The sequence below is a fragment of the Primulina eburnea genome, chromosome 3 (assembly GCF_022965805.1).
Source record: "Primulina eburnea isolate SZY01 chromosome 3, ASM2296580v1, whole genome shotgun sequence".
Taxonomy (NCBI): Eukaryota; Viridiplantae; Streptophyta; class Magnoliopsida; order Lamiales; family Gesneriaceae; genus Primulina; species Primulina eburnea.
Window position 1 is genome coordinate 24,417,950 of NC_133103.1, and position 27,700 is coordinate 24,445,649.

Sequence of the window (27,700 nt, forward strand, 5' to 3'; positions counted from 1 at the left end):
ATTTTGTGGTGCAGGCTTTCAATATCCACTCTAGTCTCCGGCAACAAGGCACAATCTCCCTTGGGAAGCAAGAACACCATTCTCCAACTCAAAGATCCAACTTGTCCAGCACAATGGCTCCTAAAAAGCAAAAAGGTAACCCCGGCTCCTCTAGCTCTTCATCCTCATTTGATAGACACCGTTTTGTTAGTATGGAGGCTAGGGCTCGATACGAGCATGCGAAAATTCATCGCAACCCAATAGCCGAGAGGGGAGTCCGGCGACAGTTAGAGGACCGATACTTGGATATTATTGTTGATTTGCAAAGGCGTGGTTGGGAACAATACGGTGAGCAACCTAAGGCGGCGGTAGTCTCTGTGGTTCGCGAATTTTATGCCAATGCAGCCGAGGGGCGAAATGGGTTGGTGTTTGTTAGGGGTAAACATGTGCCATATGACTCGGTAACGATCAATGCACTGTTAGGGACAGCGGAGGTTGACGACTCCCACTTCCAGACATTAGTTGCTAACCCGAATTATGATACGATTCTCGCCACATTGTGCCATCCGGGCGCACTATGGAAACCATTGGGCGGCTCGCCGAGTTGTTTTGACGAGAAGTATTTGAAAACCGAAGTTGCCCTTTGGTATTTATTTGTGGCTCGTAGAATGATGCCGGTCTCGCATAAGAGCGAGGTCCAGAAAGAGCGGGCGATGCTGCTTTATGCTTTGACCGAGGGATACGCCATCAACGTGGGCATACTCATCAATTCACAAATCACACTGAGTGCCCACAACAGTCATGTGGGCCTGTTCTTCCCCACCATTATCTCCGAGTTGTGCGCTAGAGCGGGAGTCGTATTTCGCGATGATGAGGAGTGGTTGCAGCCCATGAAGCCTATTTGTGTCGAAGACCTCCAGCGGAAACGAGCTAAGCGAATCAGTGCATTTCCCCCTCGGGAGGAGGACGGCGGTGGATGTAGCACTGCCATTCCACGCCGCCTCCCACCACAACCCCACAGGCGAACGCAGAATGACAAAATGGATGAAAATCTCGTCTTTCAAGCACATCAGAGTCAGTTTAACTCGTATGTCACGGACCACCTATCTCACATTGACTCTATGATGCGATCTTTGCTTGTGCACGGGGGTGTTGACCCGTCGACCATTCCACCGACTCCGCTACCTCCTCCCCCATTCCAGTTCCAGTATGATTACTCTCAGCAGGGGGCAGCCGCAGGAGCGCCACCGCCGGAGTATGATGAGGATGACGCTTGATCAGGGGAGTTTACTGTTTCCCCTACTTCGCACTTTTATTTCTTTGCCGCTTTTCTGTTTTTCTTTCTTATCATTGTTTCAGTCTACCATGTTTATTAGCTTTCATATTTTTAGTCTGCATTTGTGTTTGCATTCTTAGTGTCTGTTTCGTTTTGTGCAATGAGGGCATTGCACAACTCGAGTATGAGGGGGGGTAGATTGTTATGTTTGATTAGTTATTCGTTGCATTTATTTTGTCTAGTGTCGTTTATGGTGAGAAGACATAATTTATGCGCCAATGATGAGGTCAGATTTTTAGTATACAAAAGTATTGATCGGGTCATTTCATGAACGGTACTCTTGATTGTTAAAGCATGAATGTTGGCTCAAGTTTGAACTTTTTAAGCACATATGTGTGGGGACTAGAAGTTTGTAGGAATAATGGTGAAATTTGAAAGTTTTGTGTGGTTAACTTGAAAGGCACCATTTATGAGTTGATTTAGCATGTAAACCCGTGAAAATAAGTCGCTAATTGGGACCTCGAATGAGAAAATTTATTTTGCCTTGAACTTTACATTTACCTCCTTTCCAATGCACTGAATTAAAATGTCATACTCCTAACCAGCTGTAATCCAAAAGATTATATTCTTAGCCTAGGGAGTACATGTGTGAAAATTGTGCATTTAAAAAAAAAAGAGAGAAAAAGAGAAGGAAGAAGGAGATGTAAGGTGAGGGGGAGCCGAAATAAAAAGAATGAAATTCTATTCCTAGGCTAAAAGTTGGAGATGTAAGGAGACGCGGAAAGTCAGACGAAACGTCTTGACGATTGCACAATGAAAATGATCGGTGTACTCCCAACTTTTAGCCACTTGAGCTTATTTTCCTTCTTTTCGACACCCTTATCTACACTTAAAAAGTTGAATAAAGTTCAATTAATGGCTAGTGATAAATGGACACGGGGATGCATGCTAGTGAGACTTGTATTGAAGTGTTAAATTGAGTGACTCGCATGATTGGATAATTGATCTATTTGAAATACGGATGACTAGACCCATCATGACACACACACACGTTCAAATTAGTGTCAAGATTTATGTGTAGATGAGAATGAGTATTCGTTTGAGATTTGACTTGATTATGATTTGTACGGGAGAAAGTTCACTGAGGCATGAGCATAAAATTTGTTAACTCACCATTGATATTTAATTGTGTTAGTTATTTCGTGTTTGAGTAATTTTGTGGTTGTTGAGTTTGTTTAGTATCTCGTGCTTTAACATATTTTACTTGAGGGCAAGCAAAAGGTTAGTATGAGGGGGTTGATATGTGTCATTTTTACGTATTTTATTGCATTAGTTTTAGTTGTGTTTGCATTGTGCATGCATGCATTTTAGTTACATGTTGTTTATTTTTTAGCAAACATCTGCATTCTATCATATCTCACTGGTTTGTGACGAATTTGCAGGTAAAAGTGACCGGAAAACCAAAGATGGAGCAAAGTGTACAAATGAGAAGGCAACAGACAGAATGAGTGGCGCCCGAACGGTAATTTTCTACCGCCCGGGCGCGAAAGGTGACCAAGGCAACAGAAAGGTTGGCGCTCGAGCGGTAGTTTTCTACCGCCCGAGCGCGAGACACACTCACCCCAAGAACTTCGACAGAATGGTCGGCGCTCGAGCGGTAGTTTTCTACCGCCCGAGCGCGAATGCTGCACTTCCCAAGGAGATTCACAGAAGGTGTGGCGCTCGAGCGGTAATTTTCTACCGCCCGAGCGCCATCTATTTTTGGCAAGATTTCATGCTCGATTTCTTACCTTAGTGGGGAGAATGGTTGGAATGGAAAGGGGAGTTAGACGTTTTTTGGGGAGATTCAGACATTATTGGAGGAGGACAAGGAGTTTTGGAGAGCATTGGCACTTGGATTGAAGATTCGACGGTTTCCGGGCATCGTTCTTCGCAGATTTCGCTACATCTAGTATCTCAAGTTTATTTTCTCTTATTTAAACATTGTTTTGCTGATTTTAATTATGAATTCTAGTAGCTAACTTTTCATATTTGTTGGGATTAAAGGGGATCCTACCCCAAAACTTTGATCTAGTTAATTCATATTTCGATTTGTGATTTGTTCTTGGTTATACTATTGTTTTATTGTGTTGTTAGAGCGTAGCTAAATTTAACAACGTTTCTATATCGCGAGTGAGTTCGAGAGAATAACTTGTGATAAGAACTAGTAGTATAATTCGCGGATCTACAATTTGCATAGATATATGAAATTGGATACGTGACGATAGTCATAGTCCTTAGGGTCGAAAACTAGAGGATTTCATCAATCGAAATGCGATTCATTCTTGATAAATAATTAAAGACATTTAATTACTTCATTGAGTGAATTAGTTTGGCATAGCTCGAGAGAGTGTGTTCAATTGAATAGGAAATCATGTCGGAAGCGTAGAACACAATCGAACGAATTAATTAATTAATAAGGGGTAGGTGAACCAGAATTCCCAACAAATTCTTTTATCATTTGAAATTTAATCAATCGATTTAGCAATCATATTTTATCATTTAATCTTTGAACTTGTTTATTTAATTTTCTTGCATTTTATTAGTCATAACACAACCAATCACCTTTCGTCGCTAAAGTTTTAATAACTAAAATAATAATTGTTAAATACAGTCTTCAGCGGAACGATACTCGTATTCACATACACTATATTATTACATGACATCGTGCACTTGCGATTACTTTTTGAGCATACAAAATCATATTTTATTTGGGAATTCACAGTGCATGTTTTGCTCGATCAGGTTTCTTCCTACAAGTCATCCATATCGAAGGCAAAAGAAAGTATTTAATGGGAACCAATAGTTTAAACTCGCACCAAAACCATTAACTGGGCATGAAGTTTTAGAAAGAGTTGAAAGAATTAGTTATCGTCTGGGAAAAATGAGTGGGAAGCTTCAGTTGAAGGAAGGTGATGAGAAATCATGTTGTAAAAAGAAATCTATATTCTTAGAACTTGAGTATTGGAAACATCTACATGTTCGAAATGTTCTTGATGTGATGCATATTGGAAAAAATGTTTGTGAAAGTCTCATCGGTACGTTACTTGACATTCCAGGAAAAACGAAGGATGGAGTTGCAGCAAGACTAGATCTCATGGAGATGAATTTGAGGACTGATTTGATACCAAAGATGGGGGAGAAAAGAACGTATTTACCAGCAGCCTGTTATACACTAAGCAAGTCTGAGAAAAGAAAAATTTTCAATTCTCTGTTTGGAATAAAGGTCCCTACTGGTTACTCATCTAATATTAAAAACCTCGTGTCGATGAAGGACTTGAAACTTGTTGGCCTTAAGTCACACGACTATCACACTTTGATGCAACAATTGCTTCCAGTGGCCATACGTGGTGTCCTACCTAAACATGTTAGAGATACTATCACTCGGTTGTGTGGGTTCTTCAATTTGTTATACAATAAATTGATAGATGTCTCAAAGTTGGATGAGATACAAAGAGAGATTGTGATGATATTGTGTTTACTGGAGAAATATTCCCCCCCATCTTTTTTTGATATAATGATTCATTTGACCGTTCATCTTGTACGCGAGATAAAATTGTGTGGACCGGTTTTGTTTAGGCATATGTATCCATTTGAAAGATTCATGAAGATATTGAAAGGCTATGTGCAAAATCGCAATCGGCCTAAAGGGTGTATAGCCGAACGTTATATTGCTGAAGAGGCTATGGAATTTTTCTCGGACGACATGTCTAGTGTAGATACAATTGGTATCCCATCAATGCATCGGAGAGTACAACTCACTAAGCCTCTGTCTGGTTCAGTAATGCACTACACTAGTGATGATGAGTTGAATCAAGCACATCGTTATCTACTGGAAAATGATGTTGACGTTGAGCCTCATATCGAGTAATTTCTTTGACTTGGTAATACTTTTTTGCTATTCTTTTACATTCAATTGGTTAACTTTTCCTTAATCATTTCATCAGGGAACACATGACATTTTTGGATGCAAAATTTCCCCATAAAGCAAAGTCCAAAAGGTGGTTACAAGATGAGCATAACCGAACCTTTATTAACTGGTTACGTGATACTGTAAGTTGTCTAAATATCAGTATCATGGAGTTTTTTTAAAACTTAGGGTTAAAGTTTAGCACTTTGTGAAATATAGGTTGCAAGTGCAGTTGGCAATTCCACTCGTGAAATTTCAGAAAGATTGAAGTGGGTAGCGCGCGGACCTAGCAAACAAGTGTTGAAGTACTCTAGTTATTTGATTGATTGGGTCACTTATCATACAAAAGAGCGAGATAATGTACGAGTTGTGCAAAATTCCGGAGTAAGCTTAGTGGCAACGACAATGCAAGTTGCTAGTGCAAAGGATAAAAATCCAGTTGTGTCAGACATGATTTTTTACGGAGTTATTCAAGAAATATGGGAACTTGATTACCAAATGTTTCAAATTCCAATGTTTAAATGTAATTGGGTTGAGAATATTAACGGTATTAAAGTTGATGATCTTGGTTTCACGTTGGTAAACCTGAAGAGAATTGGATTCAAGTCTGACTCTCTTATCTTGGGCAGTCAAGCAAAGCAGGTGTTTTACATTGAAGATCCTCAAGATCCTTCATGGCATGTTGTACTTGCAAGTCCCACAAGAGAGTATATTCACTACATGAATGGTGATGAATTAGAGAATGATGTATCCCACTATCAATGTTTTACACGAGGGTTTATATCAATGGATGTTGATGGAATAGATGAAAATGAACCGCCATCCATTCGTGAAGATTGTGATGGGTATTGGGTTGACAATAATTAAGTACAATCCTAAATGACTTGAACCAACATAATAGGTTACATCCCTTTACTGTTCTGCATATTACATTTTCATGTAGAAAGAAAAATAAAGAACTGAGTACTAATATTTTTATGACATGTGTTGCATAATGCATTTTTCTGATTGCCTAACAAATTGTAAATGCTTGCAGGATGTCAAAGAACGAGAAGCCTTAACAGAATACTGCATATTCTGCCAATGACAATCGTTGTGGGGGCAAAACAGTTTTGGAATCTACAGAGACGGAAACAACAAAATCATCTAGAGGTCGCACACGTTTGGATAGGCTTGTTAGGCAAAGGGTTCATGGAATCAGAAAGGATGTGAGGTTCAATAAATTGGGACATCTAGTTGGAGAATTTTCAGGTGAGATGCAAAGTTATATTGGAGTTCTTGTTCGAGAAAAGGTAAAGATAAATTATCAAACTTGGAAAATGGTTCCAAATGATGTCAAAGATTTAATATGGGAATCGGTTAATGTAAGTTATAATGTTTTGACTATTTTAATTATTTTTCATATGGTTATGATATGTTTAATGTTATGGGTTAATATGACTTCTACAGCTGACGTACAATGTTGATCAAAGCTGGAAGAAGGGATGTCTGAACTCTGCAAATAACAAGGGGCGACATTTTAAAGCTTTTCTCAATCAAAAGTTCATTCTTACCAGGCGGGATAACACTGAGGATTTGAAAGAACCACCTACTGGGTTTGGTATTACACGAGATGATTGGAGTTCATTTGTAATCGGTCGCTTGTCTGATGACTTCATGGTAAGATTCTTAAATTGATATTTTCAAATTAGTAGACCATAACAAATTATTTCTATTGACATATGATATATATGGGCAATTTTCAATTAACTAAAAATTGCGTGATGAACAAAAGAAGAGAAGAAAGCAAAACATATACCCCCATCATATGTCTCGCAAAGGATATGCACGTTTCGCCGACGAAATAGTAAGTATGAGAAACTAAGTTAATTCGGAAAGTTTACTAAGTCCGTGATATGTGATTTTTAAATTTGTTGATAACATACATATTGTTTGTAGGCAGATGAGTTATGTGACGATGATGATATAAATCGAGCAATTATGTGGAAGAAAGGACGGGTCAATAAGAAGGGTCAATGTGAAGGCGATGAGTTTAAATCGGCAATAGAAAAGATTGTAAGCAAACAATACATGAAAATGAATAATTTTTATTAATTATCACTATTTTTAGTAATTATCTTGTTCTTTTGTGCATGAGAGGATGGTTATGTGCAACAAAAAATCGAGGGTACGTTGCAATATGAAGAGGAAAAAAATGATATACTTATGAAAGCACTGGATTCATATGAACATTCTGGTCGTGTGAGAGGTGTTGGAGGTCATATCACTCCAAGCATCTACTTTAATATTGGTAGAGTATGGAAAAGTCCTTTTGGTGATGACCATATATTTCTTAATCAAACAAAGGAGTTGATAGAGGCGAAGATATTAATCTCAGAACAAGATGCACGCATATTAGATCAAGATGCACGCATACAGAGACTTGAAGAAATGTTCAAAAAGAGTGCAAGCAACTTTGACATTGAAGAAAAAGGTAGTTGCTCAGTAAAGTTGCATCCCATGAGTGACGATAAAATAAAAAAGAGTGTCTCGAACTATGCAACTTCGCATGATGATGACGTGAAAACTTTGAGCAATGCTTAGTTTCTGCAGGTATTTGATTATTGCAATTGTCCATGACTATGATTTGTATCAATTTATAACATGATTATTTGTCTTCTTGGGCAAGCCGGTTGCATTGGCATTGGACTCTAGGACCAACATTGTTGCCTACGGTACAATTGTCCAAGTCAATGCGGATGATAAATTATTTCATGGTGTTCCATCAACCATTACTTGCATGCACGTATCCATTGATAATGCTTTGGACAAATTAGCACATTTGCCATTTCCAATTCCAAACGAATGTGATACTGTTGGTGATGCTGTTGGAACACATGTAGCTTGGCCAGCACACTTCGTAGTAATTCAAGATGAGGTAAATGTCAATTTATATTTAAATTTAAAGTATCATAAATAATTCAATATTGCAGCTAACATATGTACATTTGCAATGTTTAGAAGCTTCAAAAGAAGAAAATTGTCGACCACAGAAATAAGATTGGTTTGTCTTCAAGTGTGCCAAGATCTTTACATCTTTTGTATTGTTATTGTAAAAGTGCTCTAACCGATGAACAAAGTTTATCACTGCTTTTTGATCATGATTTATTTGACGAGAGTTACGAACTACTTCTGCACCTTGAAGACATCATTCCTTTCTATAGTTTGGATCCAATATATGCCAATTGTATTGTTGTGTACATGTAGTAAGTCTTCTTCTTTTGTTTGTTGACCACTTAAGCTGTAATGCCCAAGAATTAATATCGTGTCAAATTACGAATATTGATTTTTAATCGAGACGAGTATTAAAGGACTAACCGGGACACGAATTAAGAGTATGTTTGTGAAATCGTGGGTGCGAGAGCCGAAGGTCTCGCGCATATGCGCGAGCAGGGCAGAAGCTCATGGTGCCAAACAGAAAGGTTGGCGCATATGCGCGATTGAATGCGCGCACATGCGCGAGAGGTCCAGAGAGTGTGGCGCACATGCGCGGCAGAAGGCGCGCACATGCGCGAGGGTGGCCGAGAGTTGCGAAGAAATCTTCGCGCACATGCGCGGAAGATTGGCGCGCATATGCGCGAGCTGCCGAGCAAGCCAAGCACGAGACCCGAAGGTCTCGCGCATATGCGCCGAGGAAGTCGCGCATATGCGCGAGACGTGTTGAGTGTCAGGTGTGCCACTCGTCTTTGTGCATGTACGTGGTATATATATATATATATATATATATATATATATATATATATATATATATATATATATATATATATATATATATATATATATATATATATATATACACATGCAAAAAATCCTTCATGATTCAGAAGAAAAGAAACGGAAGAAAAGGGTTCGAAGCATAGCTTTGCGATTTTTATTTCAATCCGTCCGTCGGATTTTGAATCCGATTGCGGTACTGTGTTCCTAGCAACGTAGGCTACAACTGGATGTAAGTTTTGCTACGTTTTGATATGATTTGAAAATATGGTTTTGTCAGAATCTGATATGATTCATATATGATGTTCTTGTCATGTTAGACATCGTATAATCGAATGATATTAGTATTATTGGGTATATTGATATTATACCGTTATGCCATCGATATTGAATTAGGTTAAGTATTGAGCAGAACAGAATTTATTCGAGTGGTGTATTGATATTATACTCCTCGATATTGTTCTTGTCAGATTGAGTATTGACAGGCTTTGAGTTCAAGACTTCGACAAAGTCAGAATAACAGAACGACAGGTATAAATTAATGTTGAGTTGGGATTGCACAACTCGAGTGAGGTTTGACTCGAGTCTCCCTAAATCACATACTTAGTTTATTACATTGATTCTTGTAATTGATGAGATTGATGTTTGTAGACTATGGAGTTATAGTCATTATATGTCTGAGATTGATGTTCGTAGGCTATTGATTCATAGCCAAAGCATGTATTGACTACTGAGTCGTTGAGTCATAGGCTGATTCGCCTAGTCACCGGCTGATTCGTCTGGTTATTGACTGATTCGTCTAAACTTAAGCTGATTCGCTTAATTACAGGCTGAGTTGTCTGATTTTTGGCTGATTCGCCTAATTACTGGCTGATTCGTCAGGTTATTGACTGAGTCGTCAATTCTGCGGCTGATTCGCCCAGACACTGATATATGAATTATATCGATGCCGTTTAGGGATTGATTCATTCCTATCGACTGAGATTCGATATAATACCTATATTCAGACATCGGGATCCCTAGGATAGAGTTGAGTCGAGTCTGAGACGACGCGTCAGTTGAGTCGAGTCTGAGACGACGCGTCAGTGGAGTTGAGTCTGATATGACATGTTGATTTACAGTTTTATATCATTCATGTTTGTTGAATTGCTACATGTTAATGATAACTGATATATGCTTTTATATATGTTTTTATATGATTGCATGTTCGTTGATTTATACTGGGATTCATTCTCACCGGAGTTATCCGGCTGTTGTCTTGTTTTGTATGTGTGCATGACAACAGGTGGGGCTGGATCAGGGTCAAGAAGAGGATGAGAGAAGACGAGTTTAGCGTGGTGATGCCGGACTTGATTTAGAGATAGGGTTAGACACTTGATATTAGCTGTTAAACCCTAGTGAATAAATGTATGTTGTACATGACTTGTATTTTTATACTGAGATGTATATTCATGTTTAATATGTAATTTGAGTAAATTACATTACGTTTCCGCTTTGTATTTTAAAAAAAAAAAATTAGACCCTCTTTTATAATTGATTATTAGTCTCAATGATGATTAAGATCGTGATTAGCGTCCGGGTCCCCACAACAGGTGGTATCAGAGCTGTAGGTACCAGAACTGTAGATTCTTTAGATTGAGATAGAAGAGGCTAGTGAGCGGGGTAGATTGAGGTTTTCTTTCCTGCTTTTGAATGCTAGCATGTCTTGCTGCGTTATATAATACATGTTACTTGACTTATCTGATTTGATTTTGTAATATGTATTATTGGGAACGAATCTGAATTGATTCTCGATCAGCAGTAAGATGATCGGAGGAGAGACTCAATTGAAACAGGTTTGTTGGATTGGATTACTAATCCTTTTGAGTTTCAGATATGCCTCCTAGACGAATTCCAGAACAGGGTAGTACATCGAATCCTCCAATGGATGTAACACTGACTCCAATGGAAACCTTGCTGAAGAGGTTTCAGTCATTCAAACCACCCACTCTGATGGGTACTGAGACATCAGTCGAGTGTGAGAGTTGGTTAGGTAGCATTGAGTTGCTGTTTGATTCACTGGAGTACAGTGATAAGCGCCGGATTAAATTGATTGGACACCAGTTGCTGGATGTTGCACAAAGCTGGTGGATTACGATGAAGAGAGTCTTGGAGCAACGAGGTACGATTATTACTTGGGATGTATTTAAAACTGAGTTTTATCAGAGATTTTTCCCAATATCGTACAGAAAAGACAAGGGAGCGGAGTTTGCCAATTTGAGACAGGGTCAGCTGAACATTGAAGAATATGTGACAAAGTTCTCTACCTTGTTGAAGTTTGCTCCTCATGTGTCTGAAAATGACGAAGCCGTTGCCGATCAGTTCATCAATGGCTTGAATCCCGATATATTTACCTTGGTGAACACAGGACGACCGAATAACTTTGCTGATGCCATGAATAGAGCAAAGGGCGCTGAAGCGGGCCTGATAAGGCAGAGAGGAGCTGAATTTGTTCCTCCAGTGTCGAGACCACAGCAACCACTTCCCCGATTCGAGAGTGGCAGTAGCAGTGGTGGAACGAAAAATTTTCTGAAGGCTAGAGGAAAGCAGTTTAAGAAGTCTGGCGGCATTTCTTCTAGCTTTAGTGGTTCTCAGCAGAGTTATACTGGTGTTTACTGCGGAAATTGTGGAGGGAGACATTCCACTGAGCAATGCCAAGGAATACTTGGTAGCTGCCACTTCTGCAAGCAACAGGGACATTTTTCTAGAGTGTGTCCACAGAAGGGTTCCCAAAGATCCCAGGGAACCGAAGCATCTGGATCAGCGGCACAGTGGAGTAGACGATCAACTGCCGTTCCTTCATTTCAGCCAGCACCATCTCAGTCACAGCAAAGGCCAGGAGGAAGCCAGACAGTGGGCCAGCCTCCTAGACAGCAGGCCAGAGTATTTGCTTTGACCGAGGAGCAGGCTCAGGAAGCACCAGATAATAAGGTTGCAGGTAACTGATTTGTTTGATTATCCTGCATATGTATTGAGGGATACCGGTGCTTCACATATTTGTATTTCTGAAAGATTTGCATTGATGCATGCATTATCTGTTGAGTATTTATTTACTGTAGTAGTGTTTCTTTCCTTGAGAAAAGATCTTGTATCAGTGATTTCTGTTAGATCTTGTATACTACAGTAGGATGAGAATGAGATCGAGTTAGATTGTGTGGTAGATGGTATTGTACTGGTGTTCTATGATTTTAGAACTGCATTACTGATATTGATATGCTGACCAAGTACATAGCTACCCTAGATTAGTTTCAAAAGATGGTAAGAATCAGACCTGAGATAAGAATTCTAGACTGAGAATTCCTTTGATATTCGTACTAGCTATGACTCGATTATTACAGAAAGGAGCAGAATGACTCCTTATGTATTCAGTTGATTTACTGAAGTTGAGTCTATCATTGGCTGATTTACCAATGATAAGAAAGTTCTCGATGTTTTCTCTGATAAGACTTCAGATCTAATTTCAGTTAGAGAGATTGATTTTAGCCTTGAATCGGATTGAATATTGATGATTATTCTGAATAAGTGTTTAAGACAGATTGTAGACAATGGAGATTACATTGTACCGTCCGAACCAGAGCTGATGTTGAAACGTTAGCAGTTCAAAAAGCTGATTAGAATGGTTAGAACTCAATATCGATAGTCAAAACAGAGTGTCGATCAGAGTAACAGATACGTGATTTTGTATGTTGTATGAGATTGATTATTCTGTGATATCAGATGTGTCAGAATTGTACAGCAAAGCTTGATAGTAATAGTCAGAGTCGAATACCAGGTAGGTATTTCTTCTTTAATTTATGTTATTAACTGATTTGTGTATATCAAATAATTCGAATCAGAAAGGACAGATAGTGTCAGAAACTTACATTAATGGATTCAGTGTTCAGTCTGATGATTGAGACTGTATTGTATTCGGACAGATAGTTGAGACATAGACATATGAAATCAGTTATAACAGAAATGTCAGAAATGTATTGAAATGTTGGCAGAAATTGTACTGATATGTCTGAATTGCTAACAGAAAAGACAGAAAGATAGAAATTAGAAGATTTATTACAGAATTGTAAAATTCTAAATAGAAATGGGAGTACATTTCTACAGCCTGTGTAATGAAATTACCGTCATTTTTACAGATTGTGTAATATGATATGATTAAGATTGACAGATTGTTCAATCTATAGCTATCAGTTTGTACCAGATTATGTACAAACATGACCAATGACACAGATTGATGTCAGAAAAGTGGTCAGAAAGATCAGAATGCCACAGTAGATTATATCAGATTGTGATTTTGATTGATTGTGTACTTGTGGTAGAATATATCATGAACTCTCTCTTAGATGAATTTACAGATTGACAGACCGTCAGAATGTATGAGCCAGAGATTGGAAGATTTTTTTTTTACAGCTTTAGTGCTGGATGTTAGCACTACTTGATATGATTTAGTATCATGATATGACAATAGCTATCAGCTTATCAGATGGGTAATGAGATAGTTTTAGTCAGGACAGTATACAGTGAATACTACAGATTTCAAATTCTTTTGAAGAAATGTGAAGGAAGATGAAGATAGTTCAGAAAGAACAGATGTCATAAACCAACATCGGATGATGATGATTGGTATTTGAGGTTGAGGAGTGAATATGTCCTAGATCGGGAGCAGCAGATTTAATGATAGTTGGCTGTATTGAATCATTATAGACTATAGAGTGGTTTATACGGATGTTGTATAACCCACATGGCAAGATTGATTTTGTCAGATTTAAATTGAGAAGTATTATGATAATATACTTCATGAAGTCTTATTCCAGATTTGAAATCAGAGATTGATACAAGAAGAGATTTCAGAATGGATTCATTGAAATGAGAGTTTGATTTGAACTCTGTTATACATTTTTTTTCTGATATATCTGAAGTGATTACTTGTGAGTCCGAGGACGAACTCAGATCTAAGAGGGGGAGAAATGTAATGCCCAAGAATTAATATCGTGTCAAATTACGAATATTGATTTTTAATCGAGACGAGTATTAAAGGACTAACCGGGACACGAATTAAGAGTATGTTTGTGAAATCGTGGGTGCGAGAGCCGAAGGTCTCGCGCATATGCGCGAAGAGTAGGCGCGCATATGCGCGAGCAGGGCAGAAGCTCATGGTGCCAAACAGAAAGGTTGGCGCATATGCGCGATTGTATGCGCGCACATGCGCGAGAGGTCCAGAGAGTGTGGCGCACATGCGCGGCAGAAGGCGCGCACATGCGCGAGGGTGGCCGAGAGTTGCGAAGAAATCTTCGCGCACATGCGCGGAAGATTGGCGCGCATATGCGCGAGCTGCCGAGCAAGCCAAGCACGAGACCCGAAGGTCTCGCGCATATGCGCCGAGGAAGTCGCGCATATGCGCGAGACGTGTTGAGTGTCAGGTGTGCCACTCGTCTTTGTGCATGTACGTGGTATATATATATATATATATATATATATATATATATATATATATACACACAGGCAAAAAATCCTTCATGATTCAGAAGAAAAGAAACGGAAGAAAAGGGTTATATATATATATATATATATATATATATATATATACACATGCAAAAAATCCTTCATGATTCAGAAGAAAAGAAACGGAAGAAAAGGGTTCGAAGCATAGCTTTGCGATTTTTATTTCAATCCGTCCGTCGGATTTTGAATCCGATTGCGGTACTGTGTTCCTAGCAACGTAGGCTACAACTGGATGTAAGTTTTGCTACGTTTTGATATGATTTGAAAATATGGTTTTGTCAGAATCTGATATGATTCATATATGATGTTCTTGTCATGTTAGACATCGTATAATCGAAACCGGATTGAAGAACAGATACCATAAGGAATTGTTATGAATTTTGAAGTTGAATTGATATCAGAATGGTATTATATCGAGTATGAGATGTTAGAATTAATATCAGATTGATATGGTATTATTGGGTATATTGATATTATACCGTTATGCCATCGATATTGAATTAGGTTAAGTATTGAGCAGAACAGAATTGATTCGAGTGGTGTATTGATATTATACTCCTCGATATTGTTCTTGTCAGATTGAGTATTGACAGGCTTTGAGTTCAAGACTTCGACAAAGTCAGAATAACATAACGACAGGTATAAATTAATGTTGAGTTGGGATTGCACAACTCGAGTGAGGTTTGACTCGAGTCTCCCTAAATCACATACTTAGTTTATTACATTGATTCTTGTAATTGATGAGATTGATGTTTGTAGACTATGGAGTTATAGTCATTATATGTCTGAGATTGATGTTCGTAGGCTATTGATTCATAGCCAAAGCATGTATTGACTACTGAGTCGTTGAGTCATAGGCTGATTCGCCTAGTCACCGGCTGATTCGTCTGGTTATTGACTGATTCGTCTAAACTTAAGCTGATTCGCTTAATTACAGGCTGAGTTGTCTGATTTTTGGCTGATTCGCCTAATTACTGGCTGATTCGTCAGGTTATTGACTGAGTCGTCAATTCTGCGGCTGATTCGCCCAGACACTGATATATGAATTATATCGATGCCGTTTAGGGATTGATTCATTCCTATCGACTGAGATTCGATATAATACCTATATTCAGACATCGGGATCCCTAGGATAGAGTTGAGTCGAGTCTGAGACGACGCGTCAGTTGAGTCGAGTCTGAGACGACGCGTCAGTGGAGTTGAGTCTGATATGACATGTTGATTTACAGTTTTATATCATTCATGTTTGTTGAATTGCTACATGTTAATGATAACTGATATATGCTTTTATATATGTTTTTATATGATTGCATGTTCGTTGATTTATACTGGGATTCATTCTCACCGGAGTTATCCGGCTGTTGTCTTGTTTTGTATGTGTGCATGACAACAGGTGGGGCTGGATCAGGGTCAAGAAGAGGATGAGAGAAGACGAGTTTAGCGTGGTGATGCCGGACTTGATTTAGAGATAGGGTTAGACACTTGATATTAGCTGTTAAACCCTAGTGAATAAATGTATGTTGTACATGACTTGTATTTTTATACTGAGATGTATATTCATGTTTAATATGTAATTTGAGTAAATTACATTACGTTTCCGCTTTGTATTTTAAAAAATAAAAATAAAAATTAGACCCTGTTTTATAATTGATTATTAGTCCCAATGATGATTAAGATCGTGATTAGCGTCCGGGTCCCCACATAAGCTGTATATATAAACTTAATTATTTTATCATATTCGCATTATTCTGGTGGAAATTGTAGGCATCTGTATAAAAAGATGAAAAAAGACAACAAGACTGACAAGTTTAGATTTGTCAATCCACACACGATCCCATACATGCCATATGTATCCAAACTTGACAGAAACGCTAAAATCGAACACTTGAATGAAAGAGCAAGTGTTTTGGCTGAAAGACTAAGTGTTGCATCAACAAATCAACTAGTTTTAGTGCCACATAATGTTGGGTGAGTCAAAATTACAATATCAAATTTAATTTATTTTCTTGACATTTTATATAATTGTATGCACTAATTATGTGTTCTGTGCGTAGTTATCATTGGATTCTCACTGTCATCGATCCTTACAAGGAGATGGTTTATTTGTTGGATTCACTTAGTCATCGAAACCGTTACGATGACTGGAAATATGTGGTGGATATGTAAGTTAATATTTTGTTTTTATGTCAAATTTAATTCAGTGAATAAAACACTCATATGTTGACTGTTAATGATGTATGCAGGAGTGTAAGATTGTTTAATTCAAATAAGGAAAGGAAAGGGAAAAAACAAGCTATATGGGAAGTAGTAAAGGTATGCATGTGTACTTGTCATTAATTAACGTTTATTTCAATTTGTGTATCAATCACTAACAATTTTTTTTAAAATTAGGGTCCACGACAACCAGATTCGAAACAATGTGGTTTTTATGTTATGAGATTTATGAGAGCAATGATTGAAAAAAATGCTACCAGTGAGAAGAACTCGATATCTTCAATTGTAATATTCGACATATTCTCAATATTCACAAATCAATGTGTATTTCTCATTTTCAATGTCTTTATTGATTGTTTTTTTACTAATATTAACATTGTGTTTGTTCACAGTTCATGAAAACTGAGTATTCCAAGGAAGAGATTGATGAAGTGCGATCCGAGTGGGCGGGATGCATACAAGACTATATTTACGAATAGGTGTGCAAAGTATTGATGAAGTGCTTTGTGTTACAATGAACCAACTGAATAAGTGCTTTATGAATAGTGATATTATTTGTGTTTTGATTTTTTCCAGCTTACTTTCTCATCATAAGAATGGAACTGAAGACTGAGCAAATGCCTCAGAGTTTTAGGAATTTTATTTCTTTCAATCAAGTCCTGAAAAATATGATTTACTTCAATATATAGATTCTTTAGAACTTAAATGTTATTCGTTTGTGAATTGATGTTGTGACTTTCTTTCGAGTATATAAATGTTGTTTGTGTTGGATGGAAATTTTTTGAGATGTCCTATTTATGGGGAGGTCATGCCGAAATTTCTATTTTCCTCAGTATATATTGAATTTATTTTCGTCTCTATGCACCATTTGTGTTAGTTGCGTTTCCAGTGCATGTCTTGCTTGCAATCTCATCTCTTACATGGGTTTTTAATGGGCTTTCTATGTGTGGATTATATGGCAGGGATGAAATGGCAGGGGAAGGTTTTGATGCATAAATGTTGATGAGGTTTTTTGAGATCGAGGCAGATGATGACAAAAGATTGCATGTATCCGTATTTTCTGTTTGGAAAATTTTGATATTGTGGGACTTTGCCACATTGCCACGTTGATGATGAACATGTATCAAGGTCCATTGCAATACTAAATTCAAATTTGTAAAATTTTTGTTTATCGTTTGGCATATTTTGGATGATGGATTTTGAATATAACACAGTCACGGAGTTAACGTGGTAAATATTTTGTTTTCGATTGTTATTTTTAATTATTATATATATATTGTAAATTAAAAGAAATTTAATACAAAGTTTTTACCTAATGAAAAAAATTATTAACGACAACAGTTTTTAATTCTATTGAAGAAAATATGTTGCAAAACCGTTGTCGTTGTTACAAAAAACAACGGTCTCAAAAGTGGCGAAATTGTGGTCGTTCATATATTATAACAACAGATTAAAACTGTTGCAAAACTATTGTCAATAGTGCTAGATAACAACGGTTTAAAACTCTTGCGAAACTGTTGTCGTTGATAGATAATGCCACGGTTTAAATCCGTTGCAAAACCGTTGTTGTTGGTATAAAAGACAACGGTTTAAAACCCTTGAAAAACCGTTGTCGTTGGTAGAAATTACAACGGTTTAACACCGTTGCAAAACCGTTGTCGTTGGTAGAAAAGACAACGGTTTAAAACTGTTGTCGTTGAAGACCTTTTCAACAACGCCTTCAGTTACAACAGTTTTAAATGGTCTACGACAACGGATTTTATGCGTTGTCGTTTGGCGTTTTTGTTGTAGTGCCGGTCGGATGACTTTCGCGAAAATTGATTTTATCACAGCTCTCGGGCGCCCAGGCGGATGTGAATGTGCGCCCGGGCGGAAGTCCTTCGCAAAATAATTCCTTTTTCTTCATTTTTTCATGAATCTCCTGCATTTTCACACCGAGACACATGAGTAATAATAAAACATAATATAAACTAAAATGTGACAAAATGAATGCAATCTAAACGATAAATGCAACACAATTGGACAAAACATGAGATGAAAAACAAGTAAAATCCACCTATATCAACCCCCCAATATTAACTTTTTGCTCGCCCTCGAGCAAAAAAAGTGACAAGAAAAATTTGAATATGACACAAAGTAGCTCGACAGTGAATTCATAGTCATCAACTAGCCTCAGCGAAACTCAACATATTCCCTTGTCGATCAATGTAAACGCACAATTCTTCGCACTTCCCTTGGTCTAGACATTGTTTCAAATAAAACCTGAACGTGTATGTGTGTGTCGTTAGTCCTAGCATCATAAATGACAGAGGGGTCCATTCTCAACCATTGTCAAAGATTTAAATCAGTTTGTTAGTGTAAATCTTACTCTCATTTATTCCTTTGCACTCAGTAATCACCAGCAGCGCCCATTTTTCTATCATTTTATTTTTTCAACTGAATTGGAGTACAGTAATAAAAGGTCTATATTAGAACCTTTCATCTCCGATTCAAATCCATGTGTTTTACATTTTTAGCCAGGAATAGGATTTAATTCTTTATTCGGCTCTTCAACACCTTACATCTCCAACTTTAGCCAGCAATAGGATTTCATTCCTTTATTTGGCTCCCCCACACCTTACATCTCCATCTATCTTTTTTTTCTTTTCGCTGCTGATAGTTACCTCGATTCGAGAGAATATAGTCAAGCTCAATTCACACTTTCAAACATCTTCGTTCCCCACTTTAGTTTTAAATGTTCACCATCTTATCATGCATGCTTCTTGTGCAAAGAAAATTCAAAGTTTTAAATAAAAATTTATGTCTTTACCACAGTATGTGCTAAAGAAGTGCGATTACACGATAGACAGGGCATGTCTCATCACTTCTTAATCATCCTTGGCTAACAAGTACTACTCCAAACACCGTCGGCTGACACACACCAATGCAAAAATGACTAACACTAAATGCCAACAAATATAACCAACAAAACACCAAAAATTAACACATAAAACAACACCCATCCACCCCCCAATGCTAAAGTCGAGCATTATCCCCAATGCAACAGACGATAGAAAAAGAGACAGACAGTGCATAACAAAATATGTGTAATATAACCTAAGCATGCAACAGAAATAGAAATAAATAAAATGACCTAAACAAAATGCAAGAAATAAAAGATGAAGGGACAGAAGTGACTCCCCTCTCAATGATCATCCTCCTCGTGCGCCTCTGGGAATGGACATCGGCGTCCGGCTCTGGTGCATCCGAGCCTTTTCTAGTGCCATCGTTGATGATGATTTCTGAAGAACAATAAGCTCGGAGTAGGAGGGTGTGTCGCCAAGAGAATGCTCGCCGGTACTTGGACACGGCGGCCGGAGAGATGCAGGTGGCCGGAGAAATTACTTCTTGATGCTTGGTGAAGATAGAGATGCAAGAATGTACCTGAAATGTGCACAAAATAGGTGATTGCAGTGAGATTGAGAGAGGAGGGGCGAAAAAAAGCGAGGGGGCATCTAGGTTTGAAATGGGAAGAATAATTTTTTTAAAAAAAAATTTTGAAAAGGGCGCGCCCGAGCAGATGTAAATATCCGTCCGGGCTGAAACCTTACAGAAATTCATAATTTTTTGATAAAGAAGCACGCCCGGGCGGAAGCTTCACGGCATTCCCCCTCCCTCCCCCCCCCCCCCCTTTTTTTAAATAGAATAATACGAACACAAACTAAAAATAGACTTAAAATGAGTAAAAGAGGGAAAGAAATTAGTTCTCAATTTATAATCGAGAGCTAGACTGCATGTTCCCCTCAGTTCTGATTGTTTTGGAATCGAGTGACTCCAATTTTTCGTTCCCTTGTGCCACCTAAATATTTCTTCAGTCGTTGAGCATTGACTATGAATGGCTCAATTTTTTCATCTCTCATAGTTATGTCTCCCGAGGGAAACACCTTGATGATCATGTTAGGGCCCGTCCACTTTGACTTGAGCTTGCCAGGAAATAGGCGCAGCCTGGAGTTGTATAGCAGCACCACTTCACCTTCTTTGAATTCTCTCGACTTGATGCTCTTGTCAGGTGCTATCTTTGTACGCTCTAAGTACACGTACTTCAGGTGTGGAGGCCGTGGTTTTATCTCACGTGTTGGCGGTTCCTCAATGCTTGACTTCTGAGGGGTCAAATCTCTTCGATAATCCATGTCCTCCAATTTCACCCTTTCTGGCTCCCATTGATGGTTGGCATTACAGTACGCCACTCTTGCAGATTTTTCCTCATCAAGTTCATCTTCCTTCAATTCAGTGGTGAGCGTGGCTTCCAATGGGTCCTTCATAGCATCCTGTAGAAATTGACACACAAGTGAATCCGATGAATCAACCATAAAACAATCATTAGTGTGCAGTGTGATTAAGAGCGTTAAAAACATTAAAAGTGATTTCTTCCTTTCCCACTCTCAATCTCAACTTCCCTTCTTGCACTTCAATCACGGCCTTGCCATTGCAAGGAATGGTCTCCCTAAAATCAAAGGCATCTCCATATCCTCTTCCATGTCAAGCACCACAAAATCTGTAGGAAATGTAAACTTTCCTACTTTCACCAACACATCATCCTTGACTCCTCGTGGATGTTTGACGGATCCGTCAGCTAGTTGCAAGGACATCTGTGTCAGTTTAGGCTCGCCCAATCCAAGTTTCCTGAATACAGATAAAGGCATAAGATTAATGCTCGCACCAAGATCACATAAAGCTTTAGAAAGAACAACATCACCAATCATGCAAGGGATAGAAAAACTCCCTGGATCCTTTAGCTTTGGTGGGATCTGATTTTGTACCAATGCAGAGCAATTCTCAGTCAATTTTACCGTCTTGTGATCCTCCAACTTCTTCTTATTAGCTAAGATGTCTTTTAGAAATTTAGCATAACTCGGCATTTGCATCAAGGCATCAGCAAAAGAATATTGATGTGCAATTTTTTAAATACCTCAAGAAACTTACCGAATTGCGCATCAAGTTTTGTTATTTTCAATGTTTCAGGAAAAGGAGGGGGTATAACAATTTTGGATTGTGCAGTGGGTGCTGGTGTAGAGTTAGAACACTTACCTATGTGCGTACCAACCGCTTCTTTTCCTTGATCCTCTTTTTCTTTTTCCTCTTGTTCAAGCACTTTTCCACTCCGCAATGCTATGGCTTTCACTTGCTCTTTCGGATTAGTCTCAGTGTTGCTTGGAAAGGTGTCTGGCTCTCTACTTGCTATCATCTTCGCTAATTGTCCAATCTGATTCTCTAGCCCCTTTATCGATCCATCTTGATTCTGTAGTCTAGTATCGGTGGCTGAAATGAACTTAGACATCATCTGCTCCAAATTGGACTTTTCTTCTTGAGGAGGGTCAGACCTGTACATCGGTTGTTTTCCATACGGTTGTCCTCCATGTGGTCGATTCTGACTGTTTTGACCACCCCATGAGAATTTGGGATGTTACTCCATCCAGTGTTATATGTGTTCGAATATGGATCATTCCTCGGACGGTTGTGGACTCCCACTTGATTCACCGGTGCCTCATTTTGCACATAGAAGGGATTGTCATCTTGACAGTCCTTCACAAAGTGTTCACCTCCACACTTATCACAGATTATCTCTTGAAGACGCATAGCCGTGCCACCCCTATTCAAACGGTCTAATTTCCTGTTCAAAACATCAAGTTGTGCAGCAATAGCAGAAAGGTCAGTTACCTGGTTGACTCTTGAACTTCTTCGCTGGTTGTTCCTTTCAGATTGAGGATGATAGCTGCTAGCAGCCATCTCCTCCAACAGCTCATATCCCTCTTCAGCAGTCTTCCTCAATAGGCTTCCACATGCAGCAGCATCTATCATAGTACGATTAAGAGTAAGCAAGCCATAATAAAAGGTTTGAACGACTAACCCAAGTGGAATTCGTGAAGAGGACATATTCTTAATAAATCTTTGAAGTGTTCCCATGCCTCATATAAAGACTCCTGATCGAATTGAGCAAATGTGGTGATGTCTGCCCGCAGCTTCATGGTCTTAGATGGAGGAAAGTATTTAATGAGAAATGCCTTTGCCATATCCTCCCATGTGATGATCGAACCTACATGCAAACAATTCAACCATGCTTTAGCTTTATCACGCAGGGAGAAAGGAAATAAACGCAACCTAACAGCATCATCAGAAACTCCATTAAATTTAAAAGTGTCACAAATTTCAAGAAAATCTGTGATGTGCGTGTTTGGGTCATCTACTGCAGATCCTCCAAACTGAACTGTGTTCTGAATCATCTGAATTATAGCTGGTTTGATTTCGAAGTGGCTTTCCCGCACCATAGGCCTCACAATGCTGGGGCGTGCTCCATCCAAAGAAGGTTGGGCATACTCCAACATCGGTATGCGGCGTGGCATCTCAACATGTCTAGAATCATGGTGTTCCTCCTCATGATTCTTCTCATGCCTCTCCATCAGTTCTTTCAGTCTCTGCTGTTGTCTTCTCCTGCGGAAAGTTCTTTCAAATTTCAGGGTCCAACTGCTCAAGCTCCACGTCAAGTGACTTTGGCATGCACTGGACGAGATATCTGTAACAGAATATGGAGTGTTAATTTAATAAAATGAAACAATGCTAAAGAAAATAACTCATAATAAAATTGTGAATTAACAGTCCCCGGCAACAGCGCCAAAAACTTGAGCGAGCAAAACTTGCACTGTGAAATCCTCAATAAAAATATGGTTTTATATGCTCAAAAATTAATCGCAAGTGCACGATGTCAAGTAATAGTATAATGTACGTGAGTACGAGTATCGTTCCACTGAAGACTGTGTTTGATAATTATTATTTTCAGTTATTAAATCTTTGGCAACGAAAATTGATTGGTTGTTTTAGTACTACTATGCTCGAATAAACATGCAAATGAAAAGATTCAATAATTAAATAATGAAATATAATATCTAAAAATGGTTGATTAAAATTCAATGAGAAATGAATTTGTTGAGAATATCGGTTCACCTACCTCTCGTTAATTAATTAATTCGTTCGATATTGATTATATGCTTCCGATAGGATTTCCTATTCAATTGAACACACTCTCTCGAGCTATGCCAAACTAATTCTACTCAATGAAGTAATTAAATGTCTTTAATTATTTATCAAGAGTGAATTGCATGTCGATTTATGAAATCCCCTAGTTTTCGACCCTTAGGACTATGACTATCGGCGTATCAAATTTCATATGTCTATGTAAATTGTAGATCCACGGATTATACTACTTGTTCCTATCACAAGTTATTCTCTTGAACTCAGTCGCAATATAAAAACGTTGTTAAAGTTAGCTAACGCTCTAACAACACGATAAAACAGTAGTATAATCAACTATAACGCAACAATCGAAATATAAATTAATTAGATCAAAGTTCAGGGGTAGGATCCCCTAAAATCCCAGCAAATAATAAAGTTTAGCTACTTTAATTCATAGTGGAAGTAAACAAAACTAAGTTTAAATGATCAAAATTAGAGTAGAAATACTAGGATTGACGAAAATTGCGAAGAACGACGCTCGGAAAGCTTCGAATCTTCAATCCACGCGCAAAAATCCTCTCCAAAGTTTGCGCGGCTGCTCAATGAAGTCTGAATAATCCTCTGATTTCGTGCCTCCTCCTTCCATATCATCCATATCCAGAAAATAAGGAAAGGAATCGTCCACAATTTTTTCCAAAAATACAGGCGCGTCCGGGCGAACATAAGTTTCCGCCCGGGCGGATGGTCTTCGCAGATTCTGTATTTGCATTTTTCTTTGACGCGCCCGGGCGGACATAAGTTTCCGCCCAGGCGGATGACTTTCGCAAAAATTGATTTTATCACAGCTCTCAGGCACCCAGGCGGATGTGAATGTGCGCCCGGACTGAAGTCCTTCGCAAAATAATTCTTTTTTTCTTCATTTTTGTATTTATCTCCTGCATTTTCACACCGAGACACATGATTAATAATAAAACATAATATAAACTAAAATGTGACAAAATGCATGCAATCTAAACGATAAATGCAAAACAATGGGACAAAACATGTCATGAAAAACAAGTAAAATCCACCTATATCAAGCCCCATGACCCCATGCAAAGAAACGAGCCACATGACTCTTGTGCAACCAAAATAAAACCCACTGTTCCTACGTTTCATTTCTATCTGCTGTTTCAGCTTATTTCCTTTAAATTTTGTCATGTTTTGTTCATAATCAATCATTTTTTATCATGTTTTAGTAGCATATCCGTTGGGTTCATGATGATTTTTTTTAAAACGAGCGTAAAATCATAAAAATGTTGAAAATCCGTGTCATACCTTAAAATAATTGAACCCAATATTTTTCATGCATAAACAATGAAATCAAACATATTATGATTTTTATGATGTTTTAAAAGAGTTTAGGAACATGTCTTTGCTTTTATAACGCTCGAATATATGATCTTCGGCGAGGGTGCGACGTTGGACGATCGGACGACGAAGAACACAAGCCTTTTTCTTCCGCCTATTTTTATAAAATTCTGAAGTGTGTGTGGGTCGTGTGTTACAGCTGATATGGTGTGGAATTGTGGTGTTAAATGACCTAGGTTTAGTTATTTATAATTTAATTAACATATTAATGGGCTTTGGTTTTGGACTTGCAAGCTTAAGGGTAATTGGCCTATTAAAATTAATTATATTGGGCTCAATATCACTTATTTAATTAAATAATAAAAGTTTATAAAATAAGTTTCCATAAAATAATATTTTTTATCTTTTTAAACTCCTTATTTGCCCAAAAACCGGCTTCCCGGGAAAAATCGAGTTTGACTCGTAAAATAATTCGAACACCAAAATTTTTAAAAATTAAATCATATTAAGAAGCCTTGCCATTATTTAATGAAAAATAAATATTCTTGTCTTGATCGTCCTCGGTCTCCATTCCCCTACTTATTATCGAATATTCGGGTAAAATCCTTAATTTAATGTAATCAAGTCATATTATCATTTAATCATGCAATCATGCATTTAATCATATAATAAATATCATGCTAGCATTTAAAATCAATTAAATAAAATAATTAAGCAATCAAAATAATTTTGCATGCATGTGGTTTATGTAGGTTGTTTTTTCGGACGTTACAATTCTCCCTCACTTAAAAAGAATGTCATCCTCGAATTTTTTTTCCTTGTCTTGATGATTGCACAGCTTAGAGTCCCTCATCCATCTCAAACTTAACCTCTAATTTAAATCTTACTCTTCAATTCATTCCTCAAAATCTTGAAAATTTCAATTCTAACCCAAACTTTCCCAAAGTCGACTCCTAAATCCAGCTCAAGTAGTGCTTCCACCCTATTCTTTTTAAGTTATTCATCAATTCCACTACCCAACATGTATTTAATTATTTTTCATGCAGCATCAAACTAACATGTATATCATGCATCATATAAATATTTAAAAGATTTTTAAGCATATAAAATATAAAGCAGTAAAAACTCACATATTAGAGGCATGACTTCTTGAGCTTCTCGAAGCGACAGTACACAACCCTTCAGAGAAAACCTTGGCTCTGATACCAACTGAAACGACCTCGACTTTTTTTCTAATATTAAATCATAAATTCTAATAAAATAATTTAACATAATCATGAATCATAATAATTTGACAATCTAAATCTCAAATGCATAAAATAAATCCTAAATCATCAGCTAACAAAACATCCTAAATCGACCTTTCCAAAGATCAGTTAACAATAAAAAAAAGAATAAAAATTATCTTTAACATAAATAATTGACATAAATCCTTAAATCATAAATCTATCTCTAGGCGGAAACATAAAGGCCCTCGTGTGTGTACTGATGCACTCAATCCAATCAATCATCACTGCCTCCCATAAATCATCAAATCATGCATCATACAAATCTAGTAAATCTAAAAACTCAGCACATTCTAAACATAGATAGCAAATAATGCATATACAATCACATACATTTAAAAATCATACTTTTATTTAAAATAATCTTTTGAATATAAATAAACCATTTAATATTATTTAAGCATAATTAAATCATAAATCGTAAAATCATTTTAAAATAACTTTACGCATAAATGAATCCTTTAAAAATCATTTAAAATAAGCTTTCAACAAAAATAAATCATTTTAAAAATAGCTTTAATCCTCATCATAAATCATATATCATAAGAATCATTTTTATCATAAACTTTCAATCATATATCATTTTGGGTGAAGTTTGATCCTTGAAAGTGACTAGCTTTTATCATTTGGTTGATTGCAGTCTTAGCTCCACATGGTCCATGGAGGTGTGCATTAAACTCTACTATAGAAATAATATCGTCGAGATCCTCTGGGTCTTTTTCCATACACGGGGTCCCTCTGGGGCCTTGGCCCGTACACAGGGTCTCTCAGGGCCTTGGCCCGTATATGGGCTCCCTCTATAGCCTTGGCCCTCAAGTCATCCCCACAAAATCATATATCATATATCATTTCTTTTGTCACAGTCAATTCACATCCGTCAAAATTTTTTTTCTTTTTCTTTAAAAATCATAGAATAAGACAACTTTCCAAAAAAAAACATTTTAAACATTATAAATTGCACATTTTTAAAATAAATAATAAAAATACATATTATCATCAAAATCATCATTTAAAATCATATTATATCATTTAACATGTGTTACGCTGCCAAGTATTTTCCTAATTGTAAAATAACTGTTTTTGCCCCTAGATGTAGAAATTCTCGAATTTATCTTTTTTTTTCACTTTTAATGACATGAGATTATTCTAAATAATTATTTAAGCTTAAATATAATTTTTCATAATTTTATAAAACTTAAAACTAGGCTTTTCAATTAGTTTTTTAATTAACGTTATCGCGGATAAATCCAAAACTCAATATTTTGACCCCAAATTATAAGCATAATATTTTTATTATTTATTCTATTTTTGAGCCACGAACCACACCCGTGGACCCATGGTTCAAATTTTTTCCTTATTAAATTCGAAATA

The 27,700-nt window shown here is 37.4% G+C and overlaps 1 protein-coding gene and 1 non-coding gene across 3 annotated transcripts; both read left to right on the top strand.

The window, feature by feature from the left end:
- The first annotated feature begins 6,957 nt into the window (after positions 1–6,957).
- Positions 6,958–17,871, top strand: LOC140828428 (uncharacterized). Of its 2 annotated transcripts, XM_073191398.1 has the most exons (9): positions 6,958–7,050; positions 7,143–7,259; positions 7,344–8,449; positions 16,257–16,460; positions 16,547–16,654; positions 16,736–16,805; positions 16,884–16,991; positions 17,099–17,185; positions 17,683–17,871. In XM_073191398.1, exons 4-8 carry the CDS (start codon positions 16,273–16,275, stop codon positions 17,183–17,185), a joined length of 561 nt encoding a protein of 186 aa, XP_073047499.1. In that variant the 5' UTR covers positions 6,958–7,050; positions 7,143–7,259; positions 7,344–8,449; positions 16,257–16,272; the 3' UTR covers positions 17,683–17,871. The 2 variants fall into 2 exon arrangements, with proteins under 2 accessions (XP_073047499.1, XP_073047498.1); XM_073191397.1 differs by lacking the exons at positions 6,958–7,050; positions 7,143–7,259 and having other exon boundaries at positions 7,852–8,449; positions 17,669–17,868.
- A 4,730-nt stretch (positions 17,872–22,601) lies between these two features.
- LOC140828735 (small nucleolar RNA R71) lies at positions 22,602–22,707 on the top strand. Its single transcript, XR_012117302.1, has one exon. It is a non-coding gene; the product is annotated as a small nucleolar RNA R71 (small nucleolar RNA).
- The last annotated feature ends 4,993 nt before the right edge of the window (positions 22,708–27,700 follow it).